The 25,726-nt window shown below is 42.6% G+C and overlaps 1 protein-coding gene across 2 annotated transcripts in view; it reads left to right on the forward strand.

The window, feature by feature from the left end:
- ATRN (attractin) overlaps nt 1-25,726 on the forward strand; it is a 146,480-nt gene that overhangs the window by 52,443 nt on the left and 68,311 nt on the right. For both annotated transcript variants that reach the window (XM_084286343.1, XM_084286344.1), the window contains exons 9-20: nt 1,121-1,304; nt 3,282-3,436; nt 7,450-7,534; nt 9,217-9,437; nt 10,393-10,514; nt 11,045-11,183; nt 12,548-12,729; nt 14,929-15,145; nt 16,433-16,618; nt 18,864-19,097; nt 19,828-19,965; nt 25,617-25,710. In XM_084286343.1, the coding sequence (XP_084142469.1) occupies nt 1,121-1,304; nt 3,282-3,436; nt 7,450-7,534; nt 9,217-9,437; nt 10,393-10,514; nt 11,045-11,183; nt 12,548-12,729; nt 14,929-15,145; nt 16,433-16,618; nt 18,864-19,097; nt 19,828-19,965; nt 25,617-25,710 (1,957 nt within the window). The remainder of the gene's footprint in view (nt 1-1,120; nt 1,305-3,281; nt 3,437-7,449; nt 7,535-9,216; nt 9,438-10,392; nt 10,515-11,044; nt 11,184-12,547; nt 12,730-14,928; nt 15,146-16,432; nt 16,619-18,863; nt 19,098-19,827; nt 19,966-25,616; nt 25,711-25,726) is intronic.

The raw sequence follows: 25,726 nt of genomic DNA on the forward strand, positions 1-25,726 counted from the left end.
TTATACAGATTATTAGGTCCCAAAGGCAAAAAAGCTGTAACTGAGAGACAAAGCAGGATAACTGTGGGACATTTGAATTTGTTTTCCTCTCTTTTTTGCAAAGCAAACATTTTCAAAATTATTTTTGTATCCTATGAATACAAGAATGGTTGTAACAATTGAGAGCAAGTATCCACTTAACCAGATATATCTATCTCCCATAGCAGTCATTACCGAATGCTTAGGGGAACAGGGAAAAACTTTCTGGACTCCCATATGCTTCATATCTCTGGGAATAGTCCAAACTGATTTTAGGATCTTGAGATTTCTAGTATTAGCAGTGGAAAAATGTAGGAAGCTCTCCAGATGAAATGAACTGCTCCCTAAAGCAGCTGTGCTGAAATGGCTCTCTGGAGGCATATCCCTTGCTCCACTGGACCCCTAGAGAACATAGTTAAGCAGAGGAAGTTTACAATGTGAGTGTGTTCTTTATTGTCAGAAGTAGTGGCTGTATAACCACTTTTGACCTGTTCCTTTTCCTTTTTTGTTTTGGATTTGGCCTGGAGTTAGGAACCCTATCTAGGGTTCCTAAATTCTGCACTAGCTACGGAGATTTGGTGCAAAATTTGGTGTTTTTTGTTTCAGTTGCCATCATATTAAGTCTGCAGTGCTTCAAATATTATTTTTGAATGACAGAATAGGACCGTTAATCATATATTATTTTTTAACTGTGGCGTTCTTCGCAGTCATATGTAACTTGGCTTCAGTGCTTAAATATGTAAAATAAAAGCGCTCTTGGGTACTACTCCAAAGCAAGCCACGATGCTGTCATTTTCATTTTCATGTTGCCAAAATGCAGTGTATTATTTCTGTCATTTTTATCTTTCGTTTACTTAGCTTGTCTGCAAAATTTAATAAACCACTGCAAAAGAGATGTTTCTGGCCTAATTAAAAATACCTGACAATAATTCTTGACAACAAACTTGCTACCTGAAGGAGAACACTTCTGGATGTCAAGTGATAGACAGTGTCTAGAGCTGAGTCAAGGGAAACCCAATTTGTTTCACCATCAGATGTCTTGATAAGTTATTAATGGAGATAAATTAACCGTGGTTTGTCTCTCCCGTTTTTCATTTCTCAGCCACGAATACGTGGAGCATCTTACAGACAAGTGGAGCTTTGGTGCAAGGAGGGTATGGTCACAGTAGTGTTTATGATCCGAAGACAGAATCCATTTATATCCACGGAGGTTACAAGGCGTTCAGTGCCAACAAATACAGGCTAGCAGATGACTTGTACAAATACGAAGTTCATACCCGTATGTGGTAAGTACTTCTTGTTCCTCTATACCATCCCTTGCCTTTGTTATGTTGCGGGCAAGAGGCTGGGCTACCTGATAAGGGTGCAGTAGTACAGAGTTACTTGCATTCAGGATAGATAGCGTGCTCCTTTATGTGTTATTTTTATGTCTTTTATGACTCGAAAATCACATAATCACACATAATCAAGGCTGCAAACGAGCCAAGAAATCCGTTTTAATCTATTGTTGTATTAAAGCTGAAAAGAGAAATATTTGATGGGATTTTCTTGCCAGCAGTACAGATTCTGCATACGAGCACAGTTACTGCAGTCAAGTGAGTGGTAATTCATTCTGCAGTTAAGACCACAAAAGAATTTCAATTATAACCCCATTTTCTTCTGACTGTGTGACTGTTTGAAACATTTGTTTCTTAAGTTGAAATCTTCTGTGAGTGGTTTTTGCCCAGAGGTGAGTTTCATTAGAGAGCTATAGCAAAACTTCACAACTTTGAGCTATGGACGTGAAATACGTTTTCCTCAATTTTGTGTTTTCTACTGAAGCTTTTTTAAAGGCTCCGTTCAGATAGGAGGCTGGTCTTTTGAATGAACATGTGTAATTTTGACTCACCATATTGTGTTTTTTTTCTTAGAGTTTAAAATAGCTTGTATGTCTGCAACAACAGTTGGTGAGCTTTTACTGATGAGTAAAGTGACTAGTGAGAAATTTCTAAAAATCTTCCTTGCTGCTCAGTAGTACACGTGGTAACAGCCTCACTTCCTTTCTTGGTTCATTTGATCCTCTCGTTCAGCCTGGCAAACCTGGCTGGACAGGCAGCAAATGTCACAAGTGTGACAATTTTCTTCCAAAGGGTTCCAGCACCAAATTCCTTTCATGGCATTCAGCTTGTCAGCCTCCAGAGGACAGGCAGAGCAGGCGAGCAGTCACCTTGCAGCAGGACACCTGCTGTCTGGCCATCTTTATTGTAGGTTTTTTGGTGTTACTGACTCCTTCTTTGGTTCCAAAGATTTCATGGAAGGGCAAAAAAGCAGCCTCCTAATCCTTATTCTGGCAGGCTTGTTTCTCCCCATTTTCCTCCAGTGTTTTGACTGCCAGTTTTACAGTCTGACACTTGTGGCCCTGCTCAGAAAGCCCCGTGTGCTGCAACACTGCAGCTCATGCCCTGAGAATGTGTCCCTGGCCCCGTTTCCTGGCTATTTTGCTGTGAAAGTCTCAGCTTTGGTGCCTGCTGCCTTCGGGATGCTTCTGGACTGCAGAAGTGTCACCAGCACAGCCTGCAAGTCGTGACACCACTGCCTGCAGCACAGACGTGGTCACATCAGGGTTTTCCTGCAGTCACATCCTCTCAGAACAGCAGGGAAACTCTACGAAGGGTGACCGCTTGTGGTCAGTGCTGTTAATCACGCTGATTAAAGGTGAGGTCAGTGGCTAATAAGATTAATGCCAGCTGCGGTTAAATCACGGGTGAGGCATCGAGTTCTCCAGGTGTTAAGCTGCAGGGCTCCGCTGTTGGCAGCTGCATGGATTTCCTTGAAATAGTTTCGTTAAGTTTTGAACAAGAGATGATACCCAATTTAGAAGAATGATTTAGGTTCCTATAAATTTAATACTGCCTGGGCTGGAGTCTCCCCAGACAGCGTCCATATCAGCAGGTTTAATTGACTGAGCCCTGTTAGTGTGAAAACTTGATAATCCCTAGGGAAAGAATTGATGATTAGGATCCATAGCTTTGGCAAGATGCCTTCATAGATGTATTTCTCCTATAAATTAGAAAGCATATTGGGATGTGAGAGCGAAATTACAGGAGGAATTGAACAGTCTGGTGAGAAAGTTGTTAAGTATCTCATTAGGAAAACTAATTAAATAGGACCTCCACGTTCCTTCACCACGTGCCCAAATCATTCCTCAGCTTGGATTTAGGGATTGATTTGCCTTTGCCAGGTCCTGATCAGTTTCCTTAATATATGTATTTTTGTTTCTGAAGGACAATTCTTAAAGACAGCAGATTCTTTCGCTATTTGCACACTGCTGTGATAATGAGTGGAACCATGCTGGTGTTTGGAGGAAACACGCACAACGACACTTCCATGAGCCACGGCGCTAAGTGCTTTTCTTCAGATTTTATGGCATATGATATTGGTAAGTTCTTGCAAAAATAATAATAATAAAAAAAAATATCTTAGAGATTCACAAAGAGCTGTCTTCAAGAAGACTAATTTACATGCTGGGTATATCATACCAAATGCTACTAAGCATACTGCAGAAGAATGTGTAATCAGGAGAAGCACATTTAGCTTAGTACGTATTACCAAGCAAATGAGCTGCTGCAGTGATTTCGAGGCAAATAGAGCAGCAGTTTCGTGGTCAACGGTTTGTACACAACCTTGGGCGTTAAAAATTTTCTTGAACAGAATGCACATTGTTCTAACATCTCAGCCAAAAAGCTGTAGTGAGATTCTGAGCGGGTGTTAATCTGTGAGTTAGGAGAAATGTAGGCTGTTGGATAGTGACAAGACCTGCTGAAGCTCAGCTTGTCCACTGCGTGCTCCTGTTTTAACTGAAGGCTGGCTCAGCTTTGCTGTGCTGTTTGTAATGTCAGTTAGTTTGTGTATGCTTTATAAGCATAAATGTCCCCGTAAGTACTATTTAATCATAAAGCTGAACAGGCAGGTTTTATTTTGAAGGATTAAGTTTAGGTGAGGTTGAAGAGCCAGAAGAGGGCAGCATTTATTTGAGAGAGAGAGAGAGAGAGAGACAGCCAGTAAGAAAAGAAGAAATGAAATTATCTGAAAGAAGGTGCTTGCACATCCAGATAATTCACACTGGAGAAAAAACACCATTTTGTGCTCATATCACATTCTACCTTCTGCTCTTACTCCTTGAAATGTGGGATCTCAGGATTGATTCCCTGAAATACTCACGTAAACTGGCTGCTGGGGTGGCACTCCTGCTTTGTGAAAGGAATGTGCCAGTGAGTGGATTACTTGGGCTAGCAAGGTTGGGCATCCTTGTGGCATTTTGCTGTCTGCTGCAGGGATTGTTCCCCTGCTTCCTTTGATTTCACACCACATCCCTGTAGAATCTGCTGGGTGCTCCTGGTTAGGTTTGTTTTGAATTTTTACTTGAAAAACGTTTAAATTAGGGGTATTTTGACAGGCACAAGAGAGAGTAATTTTTTTAGGGTTGTATAGCAATAATAATGGATCTTTCTTAACACATTTTACTGTCGTCCCTGATTCATTGAACTGTTTATTAGATGTAAAACAGAAAAGACATTAATTTGAAAAAATGCATCAGTTGTAGTGTTCATTTTGGTTTGGTGTAGTTAACAGGCAGTTCATTTTACAGGAAATAGGCTCTGTAGTCTGCTAGCATAGTTCTTACCAAATTAAACCAAGAATTGGAGCTTGCATTGAATGAACTTTGCATGGCAGGGATGGGGGCCCTGTGGTGTTCCTGTGCCCTCTCATTCCTTAGGGAGAGTCTCAGGCTAGAAAGTGGAAAGAACAACTCTTCTAAAAAAAAAAAAAAAAATCACTTTTTTTATTCCCTTTATGGCAGGGCAGCTTTCCTTGCTTGCTCTGCCTCGTCTCAGTGAATAACACAATGGGAACTGGACCAGGAGCACAGCCAGGAACACGTGAGGGTGCTGGTAGGGAGACCGAAGAAAATCAGAATTAAAATTCAGTCTAAAATCAAGGTCTCAAAGATAGGTCATCTCTTTAGCTGTCACTATTAAAACTAGTTTCTGTAGTGACTTCTTTTATTTACCTTGTTGATTTTTTTCACTTGCCCTCCCCAAACTTCTGAGCAGTCAGCCCACGTGCACTGGGTGTCGTGAGGACGTAGAGTTGTTTTTGTGGGATGCAGACAGACATTGCTGAGATGTGTGCTGAGATTCTCAGGACTTTGCAGATCAGGTAGACCTGAAAATAACGCACTAAAGATTCTTATCCTTTTACCTTGTGCTTGACCAGGTTGGAGCTTATTCCATCCAAGCTATCCAGCTAGTGCCTGGTCTGAGAGGTTTGGGGATATCGATCCAGCTGCCTGTACACACGAGCATTTCCCACTGCTTCTCAGGACAAGCTTTTGGATTGCCTTGACTCCCAGGCTGGGCGAGCACTTGGCTAGAGAAGGCTCACAGCATTTTTCCCATGTCCTGGGCACTGCAGTTAGCACCTCATGCTCCCCAAATGAGTCTCCCTGGCCTTTATAAAAGAGTTTCCTACCCTGGGGCAGTTCTGTCTCTGGGGAGACAAATCTCACACATGGGATGTACCTAAAACAAGAACAGAAATCTCCCTGGCAGCCTGTCTCAAAATCCAGTTACTGTAGTTTAAGTAACCATTCTCTTGCGTTTCTAAATAAGCTTTTAATTTTATTATTTTTTAATATAGTGCGAGATATTTGTATAGTCTATACTCACGTTATCGTCTCTCTTCCCCACAGGAGAGAAATTATTTTTTTTCTATTTATCCCTTCAAAAATTCAGTTGTGTTGCCAAGCACAGAAAGAGGCTGGATGTTTTCAGATGTTTTCATACATTTTCAGAGCATATGTGTTCCATTTGAGTAATATATTTAATAAAATCCTTTGCATTGTCAGTTTTAGGCTTGGCTTAACTCATAAGTCAGGAAGGAGAGAATTCTTTGTAGTTTCAGACTCAGTCATATTTTCCAGTACTTGATCTTCTGGTAAAGATGGGAAAGAAGCTTAGAAAGCAAAACATTCCAGGCCTTCTATTAATCTAGAAAAATATGTTTCTTGGCCTCGCATAATTCACAACTAGCTGGATAAAAAATTGCAAATTGCTGTCCAATTTTGCTGAAGTCTCCTGGTAAAAATTGGAACCATGCGTGCTTGTCTCACGAGTGATGCTGGGCTAGGTTAAATTCTTCAAAAATAGACCGAGTGACATTTAAAAATAAACTTCAAAATCATAATTTACCCAAGTATTAAACCCAAGCAGCGGGATCTTACGTCATTTATTTGTCATCACTCTTGAATAAAAGTTTCTACAGGTGCATAGTTTAGGGTCAGCTTTCTTACCAAACAATCCTTCAATTAAATTTCATAAAGAAAGAATAAAGTTGTTTTTCCCTGCTCTCTTGGTTTGTTTAGATACTGGTTGGGGTCTGTGGAGTTGATTTTTTAGAGGCACAGTCCATGCAACAACAGTATTATCTTGTATTAAAAATCTGCAAGTATTGTGGGGCTTTGTAGATCTTCACAGCAGATTGACTTTTCTGCCTTAATTGCATAAATTACAGACAGCTGCCTCTGGGATGTTAGCCCCCAAGGTGATCCCATTCACCTTGCAAAGTTGAAGTGGTAGGAATTGGACTGACTTTTCCTGCTTTTGTTCCTTTGATTGCTCAGTGGGTTATATGTTTCTTAGCTTGTTTTTTTTTTTTTTTTTTCACGCTGCCTAAAGGAAGAAATTACCTGAGAAACCAAGTAAAAAATGAAGCAGAACTTATAAATGTTATGCTAATAGAAAAAGATGGAATAATCTCACATTATATTAAAAGAGAAAAACAACCAAAAATCCTTAAGCTATGATGACTGAAAAATATTTTTAAAAACATGGATAGCTACCCTCTAGGAGTATAATTGCAATGAAAAAAAATAAAAAAGATAAGTCTCTGTTCTCAGTGATACTGGTTTGGGGCAAAATTGCAAATAATTCACGTATAAACAGATAAAAACTGAACTTGTTATGCAGTGAAAAATTCCAGTAGTAAATGAAAAAAAACAACTCAAGTCACCGCCATTTAATTACACGTGATTGCCAAAGAACTAATAATCTCTTCTACATGAGGCCGTGAAGCTTTCCTTGTTCAAGAACTTTGATTTTTTATGATCAACCTAGATGATGGCACAGAGCCACTGCATCCTTCCTTTCCCCTTTTGTCATACCGTGGCAGCTGGGGTGAAGACAAAGTTTTCAGTCTTGCAAAAGGAGATAACCCAGAGCAGTTTATGGAAGCAGTGTTTTCACTTGAGAGATTTGTGTTTTGCTGGTGGGCAGAATCATCTCGCTGTAGATTAAAGCACTCTGGGATCTTTCAGGAAGAAAAGTGCTACCTAAGTTGAGTCATTAATGATGCCGGGGGTACTTTTCTCAAATAATCTTTCCTTAATCCTAGCTTGCAATAAGTGGTCTGTTCTCCCTCGCCCGGGTCTCCATCACGACGTGAACAGGTTCGGCCATTCTGCCCTGCTGTACAACAGGTAAGGACGCAACCAAGCTGCAGTGCATCGGCGTTTTTGGTACCTCACTACACTTACACACCTGTGTATATTGCTGCACATACACGTACGTGTGTGTGTTGAGATATATATGTACACTATAGACAGAGTTTATGTGTGTGTTTAGGAATGCCGAGACCAGAGGGTTGAGTTTCCATTGCACATCTGAATTTTTCAGATCTTCACTCTTGTCCTGTCTTCAGTACGTGCCTGTCCCTATCAGCCCTTCTTCTGCACTTTGACCGAACTGTCTCAACTCAACTAGATCTTCAAAAAATCTTTTGAAAAAAATCTCTGTTTTCCATATTTCTATTTCTTTCTGCCCATATTTAGCCCCACTGGCAACTTTTGTCTCTGAAATCCTACTTTCCCTTGTGGTTTCTAGACTTGGCTGCATTTTAGTTTACAGAGCGTATCGTGTGGAAACCCAGGGGTTGGACTTGATGATCCTTGTAGGTTTCTTCCAATTTGGATATTCTGTGATTCTGTGGCTCTTACCTGCCAGTCACATGATATATGGAAATCAAGTGAAACCACAAGTGAGATTTTTAGTGTTAAGCATTATATCACTGTGACAATATCCATGCTCTCAGGTGAGTGGCTGCTGCTCTATTTGAGTCTGTGGAACTGAGTTTGAGGGGGTCTTCAGGGACAGGTATTTCTTAGCAGTCTTTCATTCTAGTTCCTTCACCCTTTGAGGATATTTCTTCTAAATCAGGAATGTTATTTAAAGCACAGCATAAGCTAGGTGGAAAGCTTCTATCAACTTTAAAAGGAACACATACTTCTAGATGTCTCTGAAAAATCTTACTACCTGTTTCAGAGTACCTGGAATACCAGTTGTCCATTTGCTCCCATGAAGAATGGTTAAGCCTCTGCACTCTTTTCTGAAATGGGATGAAAATAGTGTTTAAAAATACTCATTATTCATCCCAAACTTTCATTCAGTTGCATCAAATTTTCTACATCAACTCTTCTACACTGTCTTGTTAAATAATATACATTTACAAACATTGATGCCCAGTTTTTTTGAGGTGGTATATTTTTGTGTAACTAATGAAATTTGATGTTATGCCTAAAGCAGTCGTGATGCTAGAGAAGGTTTAAAAACAAAAACAACAACAAAACCACCTTTTTTCTACCCTCAAAGCATTATTTTGTTTATTTTTTTTTCTTTAGTTGACACAATGGCTCTCTGCTCGGTTGCTAACAGCCAGGAGAATAACTGTGGTTTTGTCGCAGCAGCGTAGCAAGATGTGACAACATTGAATTGTTTTGTCACGCTTCCTGAATGCTGCTTTAATGGTGTGATGCTGTCTCCCCCATGTTAGCCTCCTTTCCTTTCTACAGGAGGATCCTGCCCTACTGCAGTATTTTATGTATCGTGTTAATCAGGTGTCACCCAGGTTTTTGCCCGAATCTTGGATGGGTTTGGCTCTGCCTCAAAAGCCACGTATTGAGATTCTCTGGCTTCTCTGTAACAGTGCAACTTGATTGACCTTTTCTTTAGTGCCTTCCTTAAGCAAGATCCATTCATTTGGATTTATGCACGCTGGAAAATAACGAAGCACCTTGCCCACACCCTGAATAAAACCGAGCCGCGGCAGCGCACGGCCTATAAAAACAGGCACAAATTTTTATTTCTTTCCTCACATTTCCTCTAGCACCATGTATATATTCGGAGGCTTCAACAGCCTCCTCCTGAGTGACATCCTGAAATACACCCCGGAGAGATGCGAAGCCTTCGACAACGAAACTGCCTGCTTGCGAGCGGGCCCTGGCATCCGCTGCGTGTGGGCTGCCACCATCCCGGGCTGCGTCCCCTGGGAAATGGCAACGGTACAACAGCAGCAAAAAGTCTTTGAGGATTGTCCTTCCCGGCCAGGTATGCGTTGCCCTCTTTCCGTTTCCCTTTCCAAAAGCACGGAGGGATATTTCCCTTTCCAAATTCTGTCTCGCGGTAGTTGTGTGCTGTTACGGGAACGAGCTCAAGGCGGGGGGCTGTGGGTTTGTTTCTGTTCATGCCCTTGGGAGACTGACCTCTACCATGGGCATGTTGGCATCTCTCACTCCATATCTTTTCATACCTCCCTCTTCGAGGGAGACAGCAGGAGGAGGGTTTAAGGAAAGTTGCTTTATTTCGCCTTCTACAGTCTTGCCTGGGTGAGGGCATACAGAAAGAACATTTGTTTTAAGGTCTGATTCCTGTGTTCTCCCATATGATAACTTTTTAACAACTTTTCAACAATTTTATCCCAATGCTTTCATTGCTCTGAATTGAATTATATGAACCTTGATTCCGTAATAGATTGTAGCCTTTAATTATTTAAAAGAAATTGATGTAAAGGGACATTGCTTTGATGGGCTCTCAATGTACAATAAATTTTCACAAAACACAGGCGATAAGCAATTGGAAAGATGAAGTGGAAAGTTCAAGCTTTGCATGAAAATGCTCCACGTAATTGAAGGCCAGGCTTTCAGCAAAATGGGCCTGCGGTGGGAGATACTCGTTGTCCTTGTGAAATGTCCTCTGGCATCGTTTGCATGTGCATGGACTGAACTCGCGTGCCCCGTCTTAGTTGAGGCGCTTCAATGTCTTGGTGCATTTTCTTGCTGTTGTCTTTTATTGATCCCCGGGCTCTAAAAATGATGGATGGTGCAAATGAAGGCGGTTTGCTGTCCGGTCAGTCGAATGAAAGTATCCGATTTGCTAATAAGTTGCTAACGGAAAATCTCCAGGTGCTACTGTTTGGTTGTGTCTTTTGCTGTATGTAATCAAGTTCTTAGAGCTCTGTCAGGAAATGCCTGTTTTTGGTCATGCAGGTTTTTTTCTTTAATAGTTGTAGACAATGAAAAATGTGATCAGATTACAGACTGCTATAGCTGTACAGCAAATACAAACAACTGTCAATGGTGCACTGACCAGTGTATCTCAATGCATAACAACTGCACAGAGGAACAGGTAAACTCTCTCTACTACTTTTGTAGTTTACGTGTAGCCTTTGAAATAGCAAATAGCCAGATGTTTTCATCCGTCAGTATTATGAATCCTGATGTTTTGTTATTTCCAGTGCATGTGTAGCTCTGAACAGCTAAGAGTTGTATTTTCAGATTGGTCCGAGGGTTTTTTGTGGGACTCGCTGCTCCTTAAGTGAGGAGTATGACTAAGGGCAGGGGAAGAGGTGGGTTTCACCATCAGTGTGATGGAAGGTTCACCAAGGCACGTAGCCACTCGGGTTAGCTCTTAGAGCCCTCCCTAGAAAAAAAAAAAACAACTTAACCCTTTAATAAAAGCTCTAGTGAGGAAGATGTCCCATGCCATCCTGGGGGGAATATCCTAAATGCATGCTACAGGCTGTCTAGTGTCACAGCTTTTGAATGTACAGCTTGTCCTCTAGGTCTGAAATGTCAAGTTTAGCGTGCTAGTCTTTGAGAGTTACAGACAGACACTGTGCGGATGGGAAAAATCTTCACCTGTGCTGTTTCTTTTAGGTTCCTATTACTGCTTATGAGAATTGTCCTAAGGATAACCCTGCCTATTACTGCAGTAAAAGGACAAGTTGTAAAAGCTGTGCCATGGATCAGAACTGCCAGTGGGAACCTAGGAATCAGGAGTGCATCGCTTTACCAGGTAGGTGGTGCTTGGGTTTGTGTAAGAAACTCCAAATTCACCCAACTGTGTTTTTTTTAAACAAATCTGTGATCTTTTAGGGCTAAGCTGGAATAAATAATGTTGTTTAATCATACCAAATCTAGTATGAAACTCTATTTCAAGTAAATTTAGAAAGTGTGATGGAATATTTTTCAGCCCCAATTGTCTGAAGAGAAGCGTGATCATTTGTATAATTATTAGCCCGTATTTCATCTCTCTCTTTTCATTTGATGAAAGCAGTACTGTTGATATAATAGGCTTCTGTAAGGTATTGGGTTTAATAATGCATGCCATTTAATTTTAGAAACTAGGATTGTGCAAAACCAGAATGGCACATAGTGGACGCATTAGGCAAATAACACTTAAGTGCCCAAGGAAAATTCTCTTATTAGCAAGTTTCCAGTGGGAGCTCATGGGAGTTGATTATTAGTCCCCTCCACAATAACTTCTTCTTGCCTGGTGACTGGGAAAGAAATGCAGCATCTTCAGTGATTGACACTGACAGTTAATAAAATGTAGAGAAGGGAGAAAAGCAACATGGACAGGACCTTTAAATGGGCATGGAGAGACTTTGCCTCCTAAATCTGTTGGGTCTGGACATGTCCAGGTCTGGTTTCTGCTAGTCTGGGAGAGTGACTAAATGAAGAGGCTTCAGAGGAGAGCCATGAGAGCAAGAAAAACATCTCCTAATGAGACAGGTGAAGAGCTTGGTGTGTTTAATTTCTCGTAGAGAAGAAGAAGGGGTAAAAAGCCCATCTGAAAAAAACACACTCGAGAGCTTTTCAATCTGTTAGATAAATCTAAAGCAAGACTTTGGAGCTAGACATCAGCTCTACAGAAATTCACGTGGAAAATGTCCATTGTGCTTCTCATAAGTGTAGGTATGAGTGTGGGGGGAAAGTACCACGGAGCTTAAAGATTTCTTCTGTAGTGGGCAAGATTAAATGGGGATTGATGTTGGAAGTTTGGTGCTGAGGACAGAATTAGCACAACCACCCTCTTCTGCTGAAAGGTATCCTTACAACTGTGAGTGAACAAATGGCTTTAACCAACAGCAGGATTTGTTTTTCTTCTGAAATGATTTTACTGTTTGATGTTGAAGTAAATGCTTTGACTACCTACTGCAGATAACCAAGTGCTAATGTCACACTTCAGCTCCCCTAAGGAGCTTTCTTCTCTGTAGGATTTGTACATAGATGGCTTTGAGCATGCCAATGAGTCGTGCTGGTTTTGAATGGGGCTGTAGGCTTTGGTGGAAGAGCTCTTTCACCACTTCTGATGTTGTGAAGGCCACTTGCACCTTGGTTTTACTTCCTTTTTGTTTTCCCCCCCCCCCCCCCCAGAAAATATCTGTGGAACAAACTGGCATTTGGTTAGCAATTCCTGCTTGAAAATTACGAACGCGAAGGAGAACTACGATCACGCCAAGCTGTCCTGCAGGTCCAATGGTGCCTCGCTGGCTTCTCTCACGACCCAAAAAAAGGTAGAATTTGTTCTAAAGGAGCTGCAGAAGATGCAGTCTTCGGTGAGTGCTTCTCTTTTATGTCCTCTGAGTAATTAAGCTCTGACTGTGGAAGAGACCTTGCTGTGGTATTGTATGCTCTGTGCGGAGCAGACATGCCTCTTAACTGAAAAGGACTGATTTTTCTTTTGAAATTCAACATACCCTATGGGTGTTTCTGAAGAGAAATTGTAGAGAATGTAAATGGGAAAGATAAATACAAACATACACGCTGCCTCAGAGGTAGCGCTTTCTGTAATGAAATCACGTGCACATTTCTCTTGTGGGATACACGACTGCAACAGGAGTGTGAGCGGTTCTCCTGTGACATGTACACAACATTTTATAAATCAAGGTCCCTTTGGGGACACCAGAGGTGTTTAAAGTAAAGCATTTAAAGTTATTTATTCCGTTCAGGAAAGCACTGTTTAAAATGTCAGCTTCTTACTCTGCAGACCTGCTTGGCTTATTCGGAGTTATTTATGTTTGATTTAGTGGCAGGTGCTTTCCTGTCTGAGCGAGAAGTGAATTGGAATCTGTCCCTCCTCATGCAGCAGTAAAATAAATATTTTTTTTTTCCAGTCACTTGCGGAAGAGCAGAGGCATTCAGGGCAGGTTGTGTAGGTGGTGCTAAAGCCCTAGCAAAGAAGGATGCCATGTGGCTTCGCTGAAAGCCTGCTTTGAGCTGCAAAGCTGCTATGGCTTGACAGCGTGTCAGAGTGCCTCCTCTGGGGTCTCAGGGCTGGCAGTCAGGAAAAGTTGTATTTGGGGAAAAATGAGTCTGGAGGCAGTTAGGATTGGTACTTTTCAGAGAAGAACATGCTTAAGTATTGAAGAGAAATATTGCCCTTTCAAAACAAGAGCGTTTTCTACCTTGATCCCCTTTGTGATTTTAAAGTGGTGCTTCGACAATTACAGGGTTTTGGAGGGGCTTCATTTTAGCCAATAAAAGGTAAGGGACAACTCACTCAGGGTGGTTTGTTAAACCTTTTGTTAAGGCAGAAAGCCAAATATTGCAAAAGTATGTGGCTCTTAACAGCTCCAGGAACAGTTAAGTGTAGTGTAAATTCCTAAAGACACGTGTCTTTCCATAACGGTTCTTGAACCTTCGCGCTAGAGGAAACAACAAAAAAATTCATGTACATTTTTTTCCCTCTACAATATCCTTTAAATGTGAGCCCTAGAAATCGAAGCAGACTATTAGCCCATTTTAGCTGATAGTAGTATTAAGTGTTTGCAAGGGGGGGAAATGCCTTTGCTGAAAGGCCAGCCCATGTCTGGTGTTTGATCTTGGGCACCACGGTGCCGTGCTGGGGGATGCTGTGCCTCACAGTTCCTTCTTTTTGAAATAAGCTCTGTAAAAAGAGGAAAACGTGTTGGTACGTGGTGCTGTGTAACTCTTGCTGTTAGGAGCTGTGGTTCTAAGCCTTAAGAGTGCATAAAATCCCTTGGAAGTAGGTGGCTGTTATATGGCAGCGAGGGAAGATGCAGGGTCTGAAGCCTTCCTGGGACAGCTGTGCCACCGAAGCGCTTTGCTGGAGAAAAGATTGGGAACAGGAAAATAACATATTGTACCTATACAGTTAAAATGCCTCTCCCCAAAATAAACCTGTGCCAAAAAATAAATTGCCAGTGGAAGTAGTTGTGTTAGAGTTTTTTTCGTACCGAGGTGTTTTTTTGTTTTTGTTTTTTTGCCAGTGGAGCAGTACTCATTTGGATTTGACCTGCTCTCTCTCTTCTTTCCTCCTCCACCCCCGTACATACACACAAACAAACAGCAGAGCTCTCCTAGCAAGCTGTAGAATAAGTATAGTGGATTATTTAAATTATGTAGGTGACTGCTAGTTTTATTCCTCCTGTCAAAGTAGATCCAGCATTTTTTGAAGTATCTAGCCATTTATAAGAGTCATAAACATATAAACAGCGACTTGCAGTTAATTTCTTAGTTAGCTGGTGTGAATGTTTGACCTGTGCCTCTCCTGGTAGAGATAAGTAGAAATGTAGTTTAAAAAATAAAAAAAAAAATGGTGTTTTCAGAAGAATTTCTCCATCTCAGTGCCATCTGAATTAAATGCTACAGAGCAACTATATTACTGTAATATGTTTTTGCAACACCAAACCTGTCGAAGTTACTTAAGAGCACTGTGTGGTGATGCTTATTTTCTTTTAATACCAAAGCTAATAAAGCTGTGTATTGAATCTACCATTCTGCTTCATTTCTAGTCCAAAACGTTGACTCCGTGGGTTGGACTGAGGAAAATCAACGTGTCGTATTGGTGCTGGGAGGACATGTCTCCCTTCACAAACACCCTGCTCCAGTGGCTCCCTGATGAACCGAGCGACGCTGGATTTTGTGGTTATTTAGCTGAGCCTTTGCAGCAGGGACTGAAGGCAGCAACGTGTATCAACGAAGTCAACGGCAGCGTCTGCGAAAGGGCAGGTAACAATAGCTCCAGCTACTCTGTCTCGTGGTGGGCAGGTTGACTGATAGGTGTTTATATTTCCTAAAGAGTAAACAGGATCCCATCCGTTATGTTTACAGCTGGCTGCTTCGTGACTTTGCCAAAGAAAAGTGGTTCTGAAAAAATGTCTCGTGTAGGTATTTCAAACAAAATTGGACATTTTATAAATAGCTCCACGCTTACAGTGTTAACTCTAAAATGCTTAAAGTACACTAGAGTTTAATTATTTTTCTCTACACCGCATACCTGAATGTGACATTTAGGTTAATTATGGTATGGAGCAATCTACTGTTTAAAAATAAATAAATAAAAGCTACTTTCCAATTGAATTCCCCTTCCTCCCCTGCCATGCTCCATAGCCAGAGGAGGATTTTATCAAAGTTTGAAATTAATTGGGCAAGACACTTTGGAGATATGAGAACTTTGAAAAAGAAGCTATTTGCTATTGGGAAAAGTCTTCTAGCTTTGTTGGAACCACATATCTTTATAAAAATGGCTTGGTCTGTTAACTCTACATGATAGTTGATTATTTCTGAACACCAATTAATGATTTTTTTTAATTTTAAGAAAGTTGGCTGATTACGTAACATTTGTAAGTGAGCTGCACCACTTTAAATTGTTCTTTGTGGAAGTGCAGGGTGCAGATCATGAGTGTGGAGTCCTAACTCACCATTTTGTCTTTATCTTAGCGTATTTTGTATTGTTTTAAGCTTTGACTAGTTTTTATGGCCTGAGAACAGTCACTTAAAACCGATGATAAAGCACTGGCTCACACCATAAATTCCTGGCTTGGTTTTGCTTTCGGTACTCATTTTATGTGTGTAACTGATCAAATAACTTAAAACACATCCCAGTGTGTTAATTTAAAAAGTGGAGTTTCTCCCATCAAACACTGGAATGGGCTGTCCAGGGAGATGGTGGAGTCTCCATCCCTGGAAGTCTTCTCAAAGTTGCATAATTCAATGATTCCCAGCACTTTAGATGGGAAAATGGTGAAGGACCACATCAACAAAGCTATAGAAATATAAAGTTCACATTTATAACACCATTTTATTTGTTTTTTGTCCACCTTAAAAGCATTAACACTCATAGAGGATGTGTAATAAAAGAAATGATGTTACAGGGCTTAGTGCATTTCCCATATTTACAAACCAGATGTTTCAAGCCCATGATACTGCACTACCTTTCAGTCTGAATAACCTACCTAGTGGCTTGTTACCTGTTTCCTTCTGGGCAAAAGCTGACTCTCGCCCTCCTGCCCGCAGCTAACCACAGCGCCAAGCAGTGCCGCACGCCCTGTGCCCTGCGCACCATGTGCGGGGAGTGCACGAGCGGCAGCTCCGAGTGCATGTGGTGCAGCAACATGAAGCAGTGCGTGGACTCCAACGCCTACGTGGCCTCCTTCCCCTACGGGCAGTGCATGGAGTGGTACACCATGAGCAGCTGTCCGCGTGAGTAATTGCTTCTGCATCTTCTTTCCCGGTACAAAAAAGGCAGGGATCTATTGGAAAGAGTGCAGCGGAGGGCCACAAAGATGGTATGGGGCCTGGAGCATCTTCCCTGTGAGGAAAGGCTGAGAGGCCTGGGGCTGTTCAGCCTGGAGAAGAGAAGACTGAGAGGGGATCTCATCAGTGTTCACAAATATCTGAAGTGTGGGGGACAGAGGGATTTGGCCAACCTCTTCTCAGTGGTTTGTGGGGGCAGGACAAGGGGCAATGGCCACAAGATGGAGCCCAGGCAGTTCTGCACCAACATGGGAAAGAACTTCTTCACGGTGAGGGTGACGGAGCACTGGGACAGGCTGCCCAGGGAGGTTGTGGGGTCTCCTTCTCTGGAGATATTCAAGGCCCGTCTGGACACCTACCTGGGCAGCCTGCTTTAGGGAACTGCTTTGGCAGAGGGGTTGGACCCAATGGTCTCTTGAGGTCCCTTCCAACCCCTACAGTTCTGTGATTCTGTGATCTTAGCAGGTGTGCAGAAGTCTTGCGTTTGTAGATGTTTGCTGGCAGAGTCCTGCAGATCCATTATCCTGCACGGTTGTATTCAGAGGATTCTTCAAAAATAACAACTCCATGACCCCAAGAGCTTGGAGTGTGCAGCTCCGTCTTGCAGTATCCTCTGTGTCATGTGAAGAGTTAAAGAGAATTGGGTCCTGATTACAGGGACTATCAGTTCAGCTAAATGGCAGATAGTCTAGAGTTTCAACCGAGACGATGAAATCTCAACTTTTTCTTTTCAGAGGGAGATGAACTTGCTTCATTATTTGAATCCCTAGCCTTCAAATTAAAGCTGCTACATAATTTCGTGTGATTAGCTTATTCTTGCATATCTTCTGTATCTCTTTTATTCGTATGTTGAGCCATGTTAATTTAATATCAGCTCATCAAATCCAAATTATGGTTTACACGAGTGTTTTACTCTGAAGTTTTGTCAATGAATATCCCACAGTAGGGATTTCTTATTTTCAATAAATGTGTTGTTTTTTTTTTTCTCTTTTTAGATAGAGGTGAGGAAATTGTAAAAGATTTATTGCTTTCTGTTTTCACACCGGGAGGAAAATAGCCTAGAAATTTAAAACGTGGCTGGACATTTTTGTTTAATTAATTTATGTTGAATTCTTCAGGAGCCATGTGTGGGCAGAGGAGGCAGGACAGCCGGGGTTCTCGGGGCAGCAGAGTGTGTGTGCTTCACAGGAGGGGTGCTGGGCACTCTGAGCTGCTGTAGTTGCTCCATGAACTTTTGGAAGCTGCTGAGAATAAGCCTGGTTAGAGTGTTGCAAAACAAGAGATGGAGAAAATTAGTTTCAAGTGACTCCTGAAGATGAGAGCGTAAACTTCCCATGCTGCCAGAGGTCAAAAGTTGGAGGAGAGTAGGCTGAAATAACGGGAAAAAATGTTTTTCTACTACTGTGGTTTTTTGCTTGTTTATTTTTAAAAGCAAATATTGTCAAACAAGATAGAAATTCTGCTCCTTGGAACACAGAATCTGCTGGGGGGCCCTGCTAGGGACGGGGGAGCCCTGCCTGCGCCCACACCCTGGGACCCTTGGACATTACATATTTTTTAAGATAATTGGAAAGGAGTAGAAAAACTTCTGCATACATACAAAATTTGTCATCCCTGAAATACAATCCCACTTGAGAAAGGAGCAGGGAAAGGGCAGCAGTGCATTTTCCCCGATTCAGTTGATTGCAGATTTGCACGTGGCCCTCTGAGCACCCTAAATTGTGTTCTCTATTTCTACTCTGTGCTTTCTGGTTTGGATAAAGCCTTGAAATTGTAGTGCATGATTTAAAATGCATGGTAAAAAGATATTCAAAACAAGTAAACCAACTTTTTTTTAGTCTTTGCTTCCAGATAGCTCCTTTATAGTCCGGCCCATTGTGGATCAAGCAGAGATGTTTTGTAGGTGGGAACGTTCAGCTCTGGTTTTAGTGGGTTGTATTGGTTAGAAAAGCCTTACATATGTATTGCATTGTTTCATTAGTCACTGGTTGGTTCAGTCTTTGTAGTTATCTTAGATTCTAGAATAAATATGCTGATAGAAATGAACAGATACACTTCTTGCTGTGAGTACCTGAAAAAATATTCACAGGCTTTGGGGAGAGAAATACTTGAGGTCACAGAAGATATGCGAATCGTTCTGCTGTGTTTTAAGACAGCGATTTATGACACAATTTGATATTTGTTTTTACAGCTGAGAACTGTTCAGGCTACTGCACGTGCGCTCACTGTTTGGAGCAGCCGGGCTGTGGGTGGTGTACAGACCCCAGCAACACCGGCAAGGGCAAGTGCATCGAAGGCTCCTATCGAGGGCCCGTCAAGATGCCAACCCCGTCTGCCACAGGGAAACACAGCTTGGAACCTGTCCTTAATATCAGCATGTGTCCTGCGGAGAACAAGTACAACTGGTCCTTTATTCAGTGTCCAGGTAAGTGTGTAAGTTTTAACTGGTCAAACAAAACTGGTAGCAAAAGTTAAATGCGAGGTGAGCGGCTTCATAAGGTGGCAGTGATGTTTGTGTTCCCGCGTGGGGGGAGAAAAAGAGCTTGGAAGACACATGAGAAATAACACGTTTGGAGATGCAAGGAGTTGTAAGGTAAAGTAAGCTCTAGAGATTTGCTTTGTGAAGATTTAGCTATGTTTTTCCCTAATCCATGCATTATTCTAGTGCGATTTTTTTATTTCTTCAAACCTTAATTGAGATTTTTAACTTTTATTTACTTACTAGTTTTTGGGGTTCTTAAAAAGAAAAGGTTGTTCTTTCCCTGAAAGTTGGATAACTGTTAGTAATGCTTAGGGAGACGCTGAAATAAAATGTTTGACACTAAATCTATAGAATTAAAATTACTCAAATGCTGCTAAAACCTCTCTTCCCCATTCCTCCTTGTATATCTATCTATCCCACCTGCTGTTTCCAGACCAGTCTGTCCAATATTCACGTAGTTGTTTGGAGCTCAGTTTACTGTGTGTTGCTTTAAATTTCAAGTTTTCTGTGCACACTTCTCTTTGATTTCACATATCTATAGCAAGACTGCAAGAGCATCTTTGGAGGTTGTATGAAGTGGTTTCAGTCAGCCTCTCTGGAGCACAGACTTCTGAGGTGCTATGTGACATGCTGTACTTGAGCACAAATACTCATCCTTCTCTGTTTTCTTCAGCCTGCCAGTGTAACGGGCACAGTAAGTGTGTAAATGAAAGCATCTGTGAGAAGTGTGAAAATCTGACGACTGGCAAGCACTGTGAAACTTGCATCTCTGGCTACTACGGCGATCCTACTAACGGAGGAACGTGTCAGCGTAAGTGACGCCTTAAGTCTTCCCCTGCGGGAGTCTTTGATGTTTGGTTTTCTGCTCTTCGCTCATTCCTCTACTATCTTCACTGAAATTATAGCCTGATAATACATTTTTTCTTTTCCTGCGAGCAAGGCACAATCCTTGCTTCTTCAAATCAAAGATACAGAAATTGCTTGATGAAATTCTTTGACTTGCGCTGCGCAAGATTAAGATGATTTTTACCCTCTTTTGTAAACTTCAAATGACCACGCTGAGAAATGGGTTGGCTTTAGTGTTTGACAGTCCTGTTTTGAAAAGGAACAGTGTTAATCCCAACGTCTTGGACAAATTTCTGCTTATCTAAATTCTGCATTCTATTACATTTGGTTAATGTCTTGTGCATTTATTACTATAGATGTCTGCTTCATAAAAGAATTGCCATATTTCACAGAGGGGTTGGCTGGGTTTCAGTTGAGGATTAGGTGATCCCTTGTAAAATTGAATTTTAAGTTTGCAAAGAGCTTTGGGTCTCTTTGACACAAAGTACTTTTTCAATTGTGTAACATCCAGTCAACAAAACAGAAAGAATTCTTTCCTGAAGGACCCATGAAGTTCTCTTTGATAATATGGAGAAATAAACGTGTCAGATTTGGAGTTTTGTCCTTGAACATTGCAATATTGTTCAGAATTGCTGCAAATTTTGTAGCATTGTCACACAGAGACACCAGTTTTAAACCAGCATCCAGCTGTGATAGGTGATAAGCAGACGTAAGGGAAAATGGTTCTTGCTCTAAAGAGCTTTAGTGGAATATACATGTAGTTAGGTGGAGTGATTGCAATTAGACACAACGATGGGAAAGGTAGAACAGAAATAACATTGTGTGGTGTGAGAGCAGTAACAGTGCTTCTGTGACATGAGTGCGGGTGGTTTGTATGCATCCTGGAAGAATAAATGAAGGTCAGTAATAACGGGAGATTGAAGGCTTGGAGTTGCTCCTTCCAAGCATGGAGGTGATCCAGGAAGAAAATATTTGGAAATTCATCTAATATGTTTACCGCAAGATCAAGGTGGGAGTCAGCAGCTGGAGCATGTGTGTCCTGCTTGCTAAAGCAAGAACAAGTGGGTGACGTTTGAGGCTATGAGGAAGAACCCCTCAGTGCACTGATTCAGGATTGCTTTCCTGGCTGTGCTCTGGATGAGCAGCAGAGGGGCAGGGGTGCCCTGTGTAGAGGAAAGGGTGTTGGAGTACCTGGGGTATGAATTTATGACAGCACAATGACACAGCTACAAAGGAAAAGGTGCATCTTTGACACTTTATTTCAGAACATTATCTGCAAGATTAAATACTGCTGATATTCTTTAACTCATTTTGCATGAAGATAATTTGAAGTGCGGGAATGAATACATTGAGACGGAGTTGGCATGAGAAAATATCAAATCCTACTCCGAGCATTCAGGTTTAATCGTTGGATCACAATGTGCCTTTTCATATTTGTTGCTTTTCTATGCGTGTGGAAATTCAAGAGTAAGTTACTTTGGACTCTTTCATATGAGGATTGTCCAAAAATAGTTTGTTGTTGAGATAACGAATGATAGACTAAAGTCATCCGGATGCCTGAAAAAGAAATTAGAAAATGTGTTGAGAGACTGTGGAACAGCATTCATTCTCTATCTGATGAAACCAGTAGCTCATGTCAAAAGTGCTTTGCTCTCAAGTGCTTTGGGCCCAGGTTTTTAATTTGCTGTGATTTAATGTTATTTACTGGGATGGCTGAAGACCGAGGGAGGCAGGAAGTTGGGCAGAAAGACCGACATGGATCGGAAAAGGGAAAGCGAGAGGAGATCATCCTATCTGATGCAGCCGGAGTGACTGCTGGCGATGGGTAATTTCTGTGCTCCGTGAAGAGGATTCCAGAGGGAAATGCTTCAGATGAGGATCAGCTGATGGGCAGCAAAGCAAACTGCTTTCTCTCTCCTCAAAGCCGTGGTGTCTCCTTCCTTTCCCATCAGTGATGTGCTGATCCCACTCTTTTTGGACGTGTACGTGCAGTGTTGTGTGCTGCTGTGTTTGAAAGCCCGTGGTCATATCTGTGCTGCAGACAGCTCTTGGTACACTGCAACCTGATGTACAAGCATCTGTGCTTTTGCACGCTTAGCGTGAGCCCTTGTGCAGATCTGCAGCACCAACCCAGTGGCCCCAGCAACACGGGGATCATAAATATCCTCAAAATAAATATCCCATACTGGCGAAACGTGGGTGTTTTGGTATTTCCAGTTCAGATGAGATGTTAGGAGGTTTAGTGACAGTTACAGGGACAGCAGCACCTTTCAAACAGGCAAAGCTGAGCAGAGCTCGAAGGGATGCTAATGCACTTGGAAAGCCCGGGAGGAGAAGGCAGGACAGACTGCATGCAATAAAATGCCTTTTCCTGCTGCTCTGTGCCACCAGGGCAGCTGAACTTTGCCGTCTCGCTTGTATTTAAGAGTTTTGAACAAACTGCAGTCACCTCTGGAAGAATTGTTTGCGTATCATCACAGGCATTGGTGTTTGTGGAGCCAGGCAGATAACAACTAAATGGCAGGTAAATCGCTGCTCAGCAGCCGCTTTTAGGAAGTGCCCGACGCGGAGCGGTGTTAATCAGGAAGGGCAGGAAATGCAGCACATCAAATGTAAAAATAGCTGCAAGGTGCTTTCTCCGCATTCAGGATTTTTATTTTTATTTTTTTTGAATTTTCTGATTAAAGTTCCCCGCGAAAATATGCTAGCGGTAGATAAGGGAGTTATTTGCAAGAGAAGGGAAGGCGCTGCTCTGCCTGGAATCAGATCGCTGCTGCGGCAGCGCTGCTCAACGCCCCCGTGGGTCGTTTGCTGGTGGCACGGGGCTGTCTTGTCCCCCAGGGCTGCCTGGAGGACAGCTTGAAGCACTCGGCGTGGAAGCGTGGTGCCAGGCAGGTGGGTGCTGCCCTCAGGGTGCTGGCCCAGCACAAACACAGGAGGAGGAGAGGTGATCCTCTTTGTTGTCTCTGCAAATCCGTGACCCGTGGTTTGTGAAGGAGGTGGAAGGAGACTCGCTGCGAGCTGGTTCTGCTTCATCGTTGAGGTTCTTTCCATGAGTCCCAGTCAAAAAGCCATTTTTCAGTTATCGTGGCTTTCTGCTCTAGCATCAGATTCTGGGGGGAAGCTTTTAGACTCCACTGAGGGTTTTTAGCATTTGTTAATAGTTTCTTTCCAAACCCCACAGCCATGAGAACATTCCCTCTGCATGTTCCACTCCTTCAGCAAATGATCTCCAGTAATGGGGCTCATAGGAAAATGGGTAAATAAGGTCGTTGCTTTAAATAGAGATGTTTGAGCGCTAAATCTTCTCAATAAACAGGTGGCTGAAGAGCAGAGCGAGGAAGGTCCAAGCATTAGTGCTCTAGATACAATGATCTGCATCTAAACAACATGGAACGTGAAATTTCTCTTTATCATTGTGTGCATGCACGTTGAACATTCAAACAAATTTCTGCTTACGTGTTTCAAAGCAGAAGGAAGTACAAGGCATGCTCAATAGTATTAAGAATTAGTTTTTTAGTGCCGCTAATGAGAAGTGCGTTTGGTTCACAGAATACAATTATTTTGTCAAATCTCCGTTCCATCTACTTGTTTCCACAATAGCCCTTTATGCTTCTTCATACTTTGTTCCGTGTTGCTGCTAGGAAACCACTCATCCACATCTGAGAAGCACAATTAAGCATCTCTGATACAACAGAGCTCCCGTTGCATGCCGACACAAAGAAGGCATCAAAAGGATTCATAAAATAAGGTCCAAGGTGGGCCGGAATATTCAGGATGGGGAATATTCTGGCACATACCTTGAAATGGTTCAAAATCAAGAAAAGGTAGGTTAGGATTAGATATTAGGAAGAAATTTTTTGCTATGAGGGCAGTGAGGCCCTGTCCAGGCCGCCCCAAGGAGCTGCAGCTGCCCCATCCCTGGCAGTGCCCAAGGCCAGGCTGGATGGGGCTGGGGGCAGGGGCTGGAATTAGGTGGGTTTTAGGGTCCCTTCCAACCCAAACTATCCTAGGATATTATGACTCATCTCCCTGTTTCTGAATGAGGAGACACCAGCCTTTAAGCATTCTCTTTCCAGCGAGCACTGAGGGATCTCCTCTTCACAGACTCTGAATGTTCTGGGCCCCCCGGTACAACAAGGACAGGGATCTCCTGGAAAGAGGCCAGCGGAGGGCCACAAAGATGGTACGGGGCCTGGAGCATCTTCCCTGTGAGGAAAGGCTGAGAGACCTGGGGCTGTTCAGCCTGGAGAAGAGAAGACTGAGAGGGGATCTTATCAATGCTTACAAGTATCGTATGAGGGAGACAGGGGGATTTGGCCAACCTCTTTTCAGTGGTTTGTAGGGACAGGACGAGGGGCAATGGCCACAAGATGGAGCCCAGGCAGTTCTGCACCAACATGGGAAAGAACTGCTTCATGGTGAGGGTGACGGAGCGCTGGGACAGGCTGCCCAGGGAGGTTGTGGGGTCTCCTCTGGAGATATTCAAGGCCTGTCTGGACGCCTACCTGGGCAGCCCGCTCTAGGGAACTGCTTTGGCAGGGGGGTTGGACGTGATGGTCTCCTGAGGTCCTTTCCAACCCCTACAATTCTGTGATTCTGTGATTCTTTCCCTTTTCACGTCGCGTGCTCCTCCATGCCCAGCTCCAGATGAACGCATCTTCCAGATCATTGACGGAACAGCTGCTGAAAGGCACCTACCGCCTGGAAGTTCTTCCAGCCATTATTCTAATTAGAGTCAAGATTACCTCAAAGACAACTTTGTCTTGTTTTGTTTTTTTATGTGCCTCCACTACTTCCTCATGCGTAAAGGTCTCGAAGCGTGGCAGCATTAGCATTTTAATTTGAATCGGGAGCACTCTCTTGAAGCAAATCTCCCGAACGCCCCCATTGCCACACTTGGGGTCATATCTCAAGCAGTTGCAGAGTACGTGGAGCTGGTCTGTTCTGGGCATGCCACGAGCCTGCTGATGTCTGATTTGCTTTATCCACGACCAGGGGGCATCCAGCTTTTGAGACCAGGCTAAAAGTATTTCTAAAGTGTGCTGGGGCACGCACAAAGTGCGTTCAGCATGGACATCGTGTTCTCAGCACCAAAGGTTTTACACTGCAGATGCTCTTCCTTTGATGACAGTACTCTCTCAAAGGCCTGTTTATTTCTAGAAACAGCCCTAAAGGCACCAGGAGCTTTGCTTTACTTACAAAAAATAGCGATCACAGTTTTCTCTCAAGAGTTTTGAGTTTGAGTGAAATGTGCTAGCAAGTCCCAAATTATTCCAAATATTACCTTTTCCTTACCAGTTACGATATCCCTAGTGCTATCTAGCAACACGAGAGGAAGGTAGATTTTTGACTCTAAAAAAAAAAGCCCAGTTGGATCGTGATTTCATACAAAACATCAGTCCTGCAACCTGCACTCCCTCCGTGCTGACACACGGTTCTATTTTTAGCAGCCTTTAGTATCACAAAGCAACCAGAGGACCAGTAGAGTTTCCATGTACACTTTAATTGCTGATGTATCGCAGTTTGGCATCTGAAGGACTTAATTGCTTTCCAATCTGTTTCTCTTGCTTCGTTCAACATTGCCTCCTTTTTTTCCCCCCCTCTGCTCAACAGCTTGCAAGTGCAACGGCCACGCGTCTGTCTGCAACACAAACACGGGGAAATGTTTCTGCACCACCAAGGGAATCAAAGGAGACGAGTGTCAACTGTGAGTCCCTTTCACT

The sequence above is a fragment of the Netta rufina genome (genome assembly GCF_964035555.1).
Source record: "Netta rufina genome assembly, chromosome: 4".
Lineage (NCBI taxonomy): Eukaryota > Metazoa > Chordata > Aves > Anseriformes > Anatidae > Netta > Netta rufina.